Below are 10,357 nucleotides of genomic sequence, written 5' to 3' on the forward strand. Positions count from 1 at the left end.
CCCAGTCCAGGCAGCCATGGGGCCAGTGGGTGGCTGAGCCCTGGGGATCCCATTTATGGCCCACCTGGTAGCTGGCACACCCCAGAAAGGATGACCCAACCACAAGCCCCTTCTGCCAGGAGACAAGGCCACGTACACTCAGGGCAGCAACCCCATGTGCCATCCTGCCTCATGCCTGCGGGGCCTCCGGCTGAGGAATGAGTTTGCGCTTCATGGAGCCCTAGACCCAAGGCTGGGCCATACAGACCCCAGGGCTGAATATGGGGCCTCTGAGCCTGGCCTGGGCTGTGAGGCCCCTGTCCTAGCCATTGTCCACCCAGCCCTGCCCTCTGCCCCTCTCCCTGCCTTGTCTCTGCCCCGATGCCATGGGGACAGCTCGGGGGGATGGCCAAGACCCAGGGTTCTCACACAGAGAAGGACAGGAGTGGATCTTGGATCCCGACAACCCACAAGCCCCATTAGGGCACAACAAAGTGTGGCTTCCCTTGACCTCTGACTCTGGTGGCTGGCCTCCTCCTGGACACATGCTTCTTCTCTGTGACTCTGGGACCCAACTGCTCCTTGTGCCTCAAGGGTGGCAAAGATGTCCACACCCACACCCACCCAGGGAGCACGGAAGCAGCACCAGAATGGGGGTCCCGTAGGGGTGCTGCGGGTCTGTACAGCTGGATCTGACGGGGGTGGGTGTAGAGACAGGCAGGCCCAGTCTGAGCAGGGTGGTGTGGAGGTGGGCGCTGGGCACCCAGAGGAGGGGCTGTCCGCCTTTGTGGCTGATGGGCCCCTGGCTCTTCCTCCCCACCCTCCCCAAGGCCAAGACTGCTCATGCTTCTGGGTCCTGTAAGGCTCATTTATTTTTTGTGGGGGAGGCGGAGGGCAGAACGGGTGACAGAGATGGTGGCAGAAGGCAGGGGCTGGCTGGGGGCAGGGGGAGCCACTTTGTCCTTCAGCAGTTGCCTGATGTAATCTTCCAAGCTGATGGGGTAGACAGACCAGATGGAGGATGCTGGAGAGGCTGGGGGGAGGGAGACCAAGACAAGGAACAGGAGGAGGAGACGGAAGGCCTGGGGAAGGGGAGGCCCATGAGGGCCTAAGGGACACACCCCCAAGGGCATTGCCTGTCACCAACCCAGGGCCCTCAGGAAGTCCCCACCTGGCCCCTATGGGACCCCAGGCTGCAGCCCCAGGCAGCCCTGGTACAGTCCTCTGTGAGGAAGAGAGTTACGGGAGCATGTGTCATGTGTGTGCAGGTGTGTGCAGACGTGAGTATAGGCGTGTGTGCAGGCGTGTGTGAAGGCGTGTGCAGGCATGAGTGTAGGCATGTGTGCAGGCATTGAGTGTAGGTGTGTGTGCAGGCATTGAGTGTAGGTGTCTGTGCAGGCATGTGTGAAGCCATGTGCAGGCATGGGTGTAGGCGTGTGCAGGCATGTGCGAAGGCGTGTGCAGGCATGGGTGTAGGTGTGTGCAGGCATGGGTGTAGGCATGTGTGCAGGCGTTGACTGTAGGTGTGTGTGCAGGCATGTGCGAAGGCGTGTGCAGGCATGGGTGTAGGCGTGTGTGCAGGCGTGTGTGCAGGCGTGTGTGCAGGCGTGTGCAGGCATGTGTGAAGGCGTGTGCAGGCACGTGTGAAGGCATGTGCAGGCACGTGCGAAGGCGTGTGCAGGCGTGAGTGTAGGCATGTGTGCAGGTGTGAGTATGTGCAAATGTGTGTGTGCTTGTGGGCATGTATGTCCACTGCCTGCATGTAGTGCATGCCTGTGTACACACGTCAGCACAAATGTTTGGATGTGTGTTCTGCGTGCACGTGTGCCTGTGTGCATGTGTGTGAGCGGTTGTGCATGTGTAAACGGGACACAGGCAGAATACAGAGGAGACAGGGGCAAAGCTCCCAGAAGAAGGCTGGTGGGTCCTCAAGACCTCAAGAGAGGAAAGCCCAGTGCACAGCCAAGCCCTGAAGCCCTTCAGGGCCGAGGGAGCTCTGCATGGCCGGCTAGAGCTCCTGCCCAAGCCAGGCTGCTCCAGGCTCAGGACCCCTCCTGACAGCAAAGCTGAGGTGTAGAGAGGAGGTGGCCGGGGACGGGGAACCTGGGGGTTGGGGGGAAGTAACCCAGGATGGAGGGACCTAGGGTGTGTGGGGAGGTGGCCCAGGATAGGGGCACTAGGCAGTGTAGAGAGGAGGTGGCTGGGGACAGGGGGGTTGGGGGTTGGGGGGAGGCAGCCGGGGATGGGGGGACTTGGGCAGTGGCCGGGAACAAGGGGTCCCAGGGTGTGGGGAGGAGGTGGCCAGGGACAGGTGACCTGGGGATTAGGGGAAGGCGGTTGGGGACCAAGGGTCCCGGAGTGAAGGGAGGAGGTGGCCGGGGACAGTGGCCTGGGGGTGTGGACAAAGACAAGGAGCCCTGGGACTCTCTAGCTCTGGCCCAGCCTGAGCTTCAGGGAGGGGCACTTGAGGCCCAGCCTCACTGGAGCCACAGAGAACCCTACACGGACCCACCCCTACAGGGGCTCCACAGGGCTTGAGGCCCAGAGGAGGCACCGACCCTCAGCCTCAAGCCTGCTGCCCCGGCTGCTGCCGTGGCCCCATTACCGATCACAGCTGGAAAAACAATCTGCTCATCTGAGAGGTGGTGAGCCCGGACCAGGCAGATGAACTTGTCCAGAGCTTCGGGACGCAGCGTCCAGCTCCTGCCTGCGGCCGTGAGCACAACCAGCTCTCACCCATCAGAAGGCACTCGGTGTCCCATGGGGGCGCAGCACAGGCCCCACTCACCCCCTGCCCTGCCCGGTGAGGAGGTGAGTCCAGGGGTCCCTCCTCCTCCCCTCCCCACCTTCTCCCCACAGCCCCGCGGCCAGGAGGCTCACCCAGCAGGGTGATCCTGAGGATAATGCGGCCCATCGAGTTGCGGCGGGACAGCATCAACCCAAAGGTGGTGTAGTCGCTGTCAGTCACCTGGACCTCCTCACTGTCCGCCTGTGGGTCTGGGGGGAGGCCACAGGCCAGTGTCGCCATCCCTCCAGCCAGCACCCCCACCCCATCATGTCTGCCTCCCACTTAGGTCTCACCCCTGCTCTTGTCCACCTCGAAGTGCCCAGGCTGGCTGGCAGGATTCAGTGTGTAAGCCCAGGTGACACAGCGCTGGCCCCTGGGGGAGAAGGCAGTGGGCAGCGGCGGAAGGCCAGGGCTCACTGTGGATGCAGACGGTGATGGGCCCCCCATGAGAACGCACTGCTCGTTGGAGGAAACCGTGGAGGGAGCGGTCCCCGCAAGGGTGTGGTCCGAGGAGCCCCGTGCTTATCCCCGGGGGTATGTCTCGGGCTGGATGGGCGAGGGCTGTGTTCACCCCCAAATGGTGCCAGCCCCTGAGCTGTGTCTCTAGTCATTGCCCTGGCTGCCCCAGCTTAGGACCTGAAGCCTGCAGGGGTGCATAGTTGTAGACACACATGTGTTTTCTGAACAGCAGTGTTCCCTCTGGGGATGCTGGCTGAGTCCAGGAGGTGACACTGTCCAGGGGTGCACTCCAGACAGCAGCCCAGCAGCAGGTGTCAGACTTGACTGATGGAAGCAGGAACAGAGGCAGGACAGCAGGCCGGGGCCAGAGGTGAAGGGGCAGGGGGTGTCTACCTCACTGACCCAGCCACCTGCCTCTGCCCCCACTCTTCCTCACTGAGGTGCCCAGCACCACAGGGCCTTCGGGAGCCAGTGGCCTTTTCTGAGATGCAGCCTGTGGTGAGGAGGAGTGAGCTGCCCAGAGGGCTCGAGGTTCAAGCGTCCAAGCTTTATTTATCCTGGGCCCCCTGCCTCTCCCCCGCTCAGTCATCTATGTCAGGCTGGGTACTTCATGGAATTGTACAGGTAGCCTTGAGGGCTGGCAAGTGATTGCACTGGCCCCAGGGTAGGGGCAGGGCTGAGTGTAGCCCCCCGCCCTCAGAGGCAGACGACCCTGCCCTTGGCCCCAGGAGCTGCCCAGTCTGCACAAGGAACTCCATGGCTAGGCTTCCAGCTGGTACTCAGGGCTACTTGAACCAAAGAGCCCTAAACAGAGGTCCTGCCACTGTCCTTTCCCCACAAGCAGGGCGGTGAGCAAAGAAGGCACGAGGCCCGCCCATGGGAGGGGTGGCAGGGCTCCAAAGACTTCACTGGCATCGGTGTCCCCCAAAGGGGCTGCCTCCACCCTTCATGGGATTCCCTGGGACCATCCATCAGCTGTTTGCCTCACCCCGACCAGGGGTGGGCTCTTCATCCAAGCTGGCCAAACAGCACCCATCACCCTAGATGCACCCATTGATTCAGAAGGGGCACATGACTCAAGAAGAGCCAATCAGAAGCTATTCCCATTCCTCTCTGGGACCAGGACCCTGAGCTTGGGGCTGCCTGCCACCAAGAGGGGAGGACCCATCTGGACAGAGGTCAGGCTGGAGCAAGAGGCTGGGGGACAGAGTCCTGATCATGCCACTGAGCTCCTGGATCCAGCTGTACCTGAAACCCGTCCTCCCTGGACACTCCCCCCGCCCCACCCCGTAATCCATTAAGTGCCTTGCCTTTTTTCGTACATGAGCTGGGTTTTGTTACTGGCAGCCAGAGGCACTAAGCAGCCTGTACCAGCTTAGTGGCATGAGGAGGGCTCCTGGGGACATGGGCCAGGACCCCCACCTCTAGGCAGCAACAGCCACTCACCGGGTCATGGCATATGACACTTGAATGTGGCCGTTTCCTGTTAGCTCGAAAGTTGCAGTGTAAGGATTCAGTAATTCCCTGTCCTCCTTCCTGAAGGCGTTCCCCGCCAGGCCGACCACATACCACTCCCCCTGGAACTGCAGGGAGCCCCCTTGAACCCTGTCCTGCTGGCAGCCCGAGCCCCTCTCACCGGCAGTGGGACCTGGACTGGGTCTGCCTGATCAGCTGGCAGGAGCCAGAGGCCACCAGAATAGAAATAGGGTCCGCCATGAGGCTGGCAGGGACAGGGAGACCCTGGGCATCTGCCCCTCCTAAGCCTCAGTTTCTCCATCTGTGCAGAGAACCGGAAATGTCCCCACCTCGCCGGGATTGGCAGGGTGACAGGAAGAAGCATATGACCCAGGGAGGTTTGAGCAAGGTCCTTTCCTGTGAAGGTTGGGGGCCCTGGGTGTGAAGGTCTGTCCCCTGCCTCCCTCCTATACACTTGACCAGTCCAGCTGCCCCCTCCCTGAGGCTGCCCCTCCCCGTGGCTCCGCACCTGGTCTTTCTGGAAGTCCAGCAGACTGGGCGTGCCTGAGGCCGCCACGGAGGTCGACGTTTTGTCCTGAACGGCCCTCAGCAGGGTAAGCACCACCCACAGGGCACACCACGGCCCCATGCCAGGTGGCGAGTGGCTGCGGGCCCCCAGGGGACTGAGCGAACAAAGGTGGCAGTGAGCAGTCACCTCAGAGACATGCCTTTTATGGGCCCTCAGGCAGAGGCCATCCTGGGGGTGGGCCCCCTCTGCCCTCCTCCTCAGGATTGGCAGGACCCAACCAGGGGAGAGCTGGGTGCAGGGGGGAGGGGGAGGGTAGGGCCAGTGGGTAAGGAGCTGGGACCCAGGAAACCCCAGGCAGGTGGGTGGGCGTGGAGACCAGCTCCTAGGTAGGTCCCCAGGCCTTGCCCTCTCACCCACCGGTTTCCCCCCAGGCTCCACTCCAGCCCCAGCACCCTCTCATGGCTCCCCAGAAGCACGCGTATCCTGGCCCCTCCTTCCCCAGTCCGGGGCCCCCCTGTCCCAGGCCACCTCCCTCCTTCCCCTGCCCTGCTCATAAGAGACTTGGGATCGTCCCGGGGTGGGGGGGAACTGCAAATAACTTGATCATTCATCCCAGGAACTTCCCCCAAGGAGTCATGGACCCCAACTGAGAGCAGCTCGGCCTCTAGCCAGGCCAGGGCCATCCTGACCCAACATGACCCCACACCGCAGGTGAAAAAAAAAAAAGGTGAAGCCCCCTCAAATCAGCCTGGGAGTGTTGTTGAGGTCCCCTTCATCCTGCACGGGGGGCTCTCAGACTCCTGAGTTGGCACCCATCTCACCCGGGGGGGCTCTCGGACTCCTGAGTCGGCACCCATCTCACCCGGGGGGGCTCTCGGACTCCTGAGTCGGCACCCATCTCACCCGGGGGGGCTCTCGGACTCCTGAGTCGGCACCCATCTCACCCCGGGGGGCTCTGGCCATCTTGGGGGAGCGGCCTGGACTGCATGTAACCCCATCTCTGCTCTGCTGTCGCTGGCTCCCTCCCCGTCTCCCCGCCCATTTCTCATACGGATACTCCTGTGGGATTCAGGGCAGCTCCGGTCCAGCAGGACAGTGCTGACTGGTGACATCTTCAAAGACTCTTTTTAAACCAGGGCTTTGAGCCGGTTTGGTCAAACCTGCTCCTTTGGTTCCAACTCCTGCTGAGAATTTGCATTTCCACCCCAGATACACGGAATCAGAATCTATGTCTTAACGAGGTCCCCAGGTGACCCTTCTGTATGATATGTTCTGAGACCCACTGCTCTGCCGGTACGTCTCAGAACTGGTCCCTAACCAGCAGCACTGGCATCATGCGGGGACTTGTTAGCCTGCAGATTCTCAGCAGGGGTTCCAACAGGGACAAACTATTCGAAGCCCTGCATTCCCAGGGCTGGGAGTCAGGACTTTAGCAAATCTTTCAGGGGATTCAATTCAACCCATGACACGTAGGTCCTCCAGACAGTGACCCCCAGAAGAGCAGCAGGGTGGGTGAACGAGAGAGACGGGAGTGGAGGGGTAGGAGAGGCCAGGCCAGAGAACGGCATGCAAAGGCCCTGAGGCAGGCCTCCTCAAGACCCATGTGGCTGGACCAGAAAGAGGGGGGTGGGAGGTGATGGCCCCCAGGTTGGAGAGGAGCCCCTGGGCGGGGGATGAGGGTTCCCACAGACTCTGGAGCGATTGTCCACGGGCCCTGTCACAAAGGGATATTAATAGGAGGAACAAACAGAGAGGACCAAAGTGAGCAGCTGGGGTGAGGGACAACCTTCACCTGCAATGGGGGGCGCGCAGGGATGCGGAGGATGCAGGGGGAGGGGGAGGGGGAAGCCTGGAGCTCCGTGTGGGACCAGGTAGTCCTCTCCATCCTCCTTCGAAACCCCCAGCTCAGGAAGGCTCCCTGGACCTGCAGGCCTCCTGGCCTGGCCTCCCCATCCCACCTCCTTCTGCTTCCACACGGAAGACCCTGCCAGCCCTCCCAACTCCCCCGCCTGTGTCAACACCAGTGATGGCCCCCGGTGGCCCCCCTGCGGCCCCCATCCAAGCATCCCCAGGCACAGAAAGCTCCCCACTGCCACTGTTCTTGACCAAAAGCCTCCAGGGAGCCCCTGACCCTGCCAGGTGGCCCCACTTCCCAGAGAAACTGCCTCCCCCCACCCCCATAGGCCAATACTCTGCCTCACTCTCCCCAGAGGACCCACCTCATCCCAGGGAATTTCTGCCCCCTTGTGCATGCACCCCCTTCTCAGGCCCTGCCCTTCTTCAGCTCTTGCCCTTTTCCCCCCTCCCCCTCTCAGAAAGCCCCAAGTGTCTCCATCCCCTCCCACTCTCCCCCATGAGATCTCCTCTTAGCCCACCCAGCAGGCTCCCACTCACCACTCACCCACCACCCATGGAAATGGCCATGGGGAGCGGGGGTGCCTGGGAGGGGCAGTGGGGGGGCATGGCTGGCATCAGGGACCGCGAGGGGGAGTCCCTACCCCCTCACACGGAAAGAGGAAAGAAGGGGCCCTGGTGCTTTCCAGGTCAGATAAAGGAGGAGGTCTGGGCTTCTACTGGGGGGTACAGACAGTGTGGAATGGCTGCTCCCCCAAGCCCCCTGCCCATGGTGAACTTTCAAATTAAACATTATGTTTCCATAAAATATTTTCTAAAATATTCAATATTACCTATTAGAATTAAGAGGTAAAATACAAACGATAATTCACATTTTTAAATAAAAATGTTCTGATAGAGCCAAAACCAAGCCAATCCTATTGCCGTCCAGTTGATTCCAACTCGCAGTGACCCTGAAGGACAGAGTAGAGCTGCCCCATAGAGTTTCCAAGGAGCACCTGGTGGATTTGAACTGCTAACCTTTGGGTTAGCAGCTGTAGCTCCTAACCACTGCACCACCAGGGTTTCCCTAATGGAGCCAGACCCATCTTACCTAAATTTTGAATTCTCAGCTACAGCCCACTTGCCAGGTTTACGAGGCCCTCCCTGCCATCTGTCCCATGTCAAGAACCACTTGTCGACTCCCCACACCTGTCACACCCGGACTCCCCACACCTGTCACACCTGGACCTGCAGTTGGAGACTTGGAGGTCGAGGGGCTGTCATTCCTGCCCCAGTGAAGACTCGGTGGCCTTGGAGGACCTCAGGCCCTGAGCGCTCAGTGGTCCTCCCTACCTGACGGCCTCACACTCTGGGAGGAGGGGTGTGAGGAGGTGACTCCTGCGTGCCCGCCTGCCCACCACACAGTCCTCCTGCACCCCAAGCAGAGCTGGCCACGTTCTGTTTGGGGCCACGGGGTCCTCCTGGGGCCATGGGGCCGTGGGGGCCGGGCAGTGGGGCCCAGGGCAGTGTCTAGGGCTTTGGGGGTGCATGCAAACCTGAGGCCATGTCCCACACAGGCACTGTGGTATTTAATGACAGCTCTCTGAGGTGCTGGGGGCTGTGGAACCTGGGGGTCCTCTTGTCCATGTCTAGGGGTACAGCCCCCGCCACGTTCTCCCTCCCAGACCACACCTGGAGTCCCTTCCCTGTTGCCCCATTTCACTGTCCTCCTGGGAGCCTAGCTGCAGAGGGACACCAGGCGAGGATTGAACCTTAGTCCCCTGGCACAGCCCACCCCAGCATAGTGCCCTGCCCTCCCAGTCTGGATTGGGCTTCGGTTGAGGAGAGTAGGTTGGGTGAGGCGGTGGGCAGGGCTGGGGGACCCCTGCTCGCTGGACCTAAGCTCACCCAGGTGTTCAAGGTTCTCCCCAGGGAAAGGAGCCACTGGGTAGAACATGGAGGAAGGGGCAGCTCCTAGGGGTCCCCCAGCCACATCTGGGGCCCCAAGCCATGCTTTCCACCCCCCGCCCCTGGCCACATGACTCCACACTTCTACTCATTCATCCATCCGTGGCAAAGCCCTGGACATTGGGCTCCCAGGGGCAGCCCCTCCCCATAGCCTGTCCCCACCCGCCCAGGGCCCGGCACACAGAGCACCTCAGATCGTATCAGATGATCACCGGAAAGGCCCGGGAACTGGGCCAAACAGTGCCCCAGGACAGCAGGGGCAGCTTTGAAGGGGGGGGGGCTGCCTTGTGCCCAAAGATGTGGTGGGGGTGGGCAGCAGTGACCCGGTAGGATGGCAGCGGACTTTCAGGCTCACACCCACACCAGGGCCTGGCTGGTGGCCAGTGCCACCTGTGGGGAGGCTGAAAGGGACGGTGGTGGGAGCAAGCTGTCCTCTGGCCAAGGGGCTCATGCCTGCATGAAAGGGAAGGGCAGCCTCAGGGCAAAGACACAGGGCACAACTGCCTGGGACAAGCACCTCCCCCAGCATGCTCTCCAGACCCCACCGGGGCATGAGGGAGGGAGTGAGTGAGTGGTAAGGGCCCTGCAGAGTCATTGAAGCTGTGAGATAGGACCCAACACCCTTGCAGGGTTATCGTGTCCTTCAGCAAGCTGAGAAGGATGCTAAGATGGGGGGGGGGTAATGGGGAGGGCATGTGCGTGCTCACGTCAGGGAACTGGAACAGAGCCCTGAACCTGCCACGTGGGCCCTTCAGCCCTGGGCACAGGGAGCGGGCCCATCCGCCAGGCCGCTGCCCAGCCTAGGCTCCACGGGAAATGGGGCTGTCAACCCCGATAAGCGTCCTGGAGCACGGATGGGGTGGGGGCCGGGGAAGGAAAATGGGGTGGTGGAGAGCCCAGATCCGAGAACGTGCTTTTTGTTACTGTCTTTTGCTTCTACTTTTTCTGTTTTTCAAGTGCTCTTGGGTTCCCCGAAATATCTTTATTTCTTCCAGGGTCAATTTTTCCAGCTTCAGTCCTCCTTCAGTAGGTTTGCCCCAGTGCCCAGTGACCTTTGGTGAGGGACAGACAAGTTGGCTGAGACCAGTTCTTTGGTGGGGGGAGGCAGTGGTGAGCTGCCCACCCCTGTCTGGGCTCACATTGAGGGGCCTCCCAGGCATCACTGGGGCAGAGAGGCACGGAGGGTGGGACCACAGTTACTCCCAGTTTTCAGTCCTACCTCCACTCCCTGCTCCCTTCAGATTCCCTGCTATTCCCCTGAATCCCCAAAAGGTCACCCTCCAGGTCACAATGCACCTTCCTTCCCTCTGCACCGCTCACCTCTGCCCATCCCCTGGGTGTGG

General features: G+C 61.3%; 1 protein-coding gene and 1 long non-coding RNA gene across 3 annotated transcripts; one reads left to right on the forward strand and one right to left on the reverse strand.

Annotated features, from left to right (window-relative positions):
• Positions 1–834: 834 nt before the first annotated feature.
• Positions 835–5,449, reverse strand: LOC126083189 (epididymal-specific lipocalin-12-like). Of its 2 annotated transcripts, none has more exons than XM_049896639.1 (6): positions 5,211–5,449; positions 4,673–4,809; positions 3,061–3,140; positions 2,860–2,976; positions 2,585–2,686; positions 835–1,012 (listed from the first exon to the last, which is right to left on the reverse strand). In XM_049896639.1, the coding sequence occupies exons 1-6, from the start codon at positions 5,328–5,330 to the stop codon at positions 849–851; spliced, it is 720 nt and encodes a 239-aa protein (XP_049752596.1). In that variant the 5' UTR covers positions 5,331–5,449; the 3' UTR covers positions 835–848. The 2 variants fall into 2 exon arrangements, with proteins under 2 accessions (XP_049752596.1, XP_049752597.1); XM_049896640.1 differs by having other exon boundaries at positions 864–972.
• Positions 3,081–6,035, forward strand: LOC126083199 (uncharacterized). Its single transcript, XR_007518745.1, has 3 exons — positions 3,081–3,301; positions 5,012–5,295; positions 5,827–6,035. It is a non-coding gene; the product is annotated as an uncharacterized LOC126083199 (long non-coding RNA).
• Positions 6,036–10,357: the final 4,322 nt, after the last annotated feature.

The sequence above is a fragment of the Elephas maximus genome, chromosome 9 (assembly GCF_024166365.1).
Source record: "Elephas maximus indicus isolate mEleMax1 chromosome 9, mEleMax1 primary haplotype, whole genome shotgun sequence".
NCBI lineage: Eukaryota > Metazoa > Chordata > Mammalia > Proboscidea > Elephantidae > Elephas > Elephas maximus.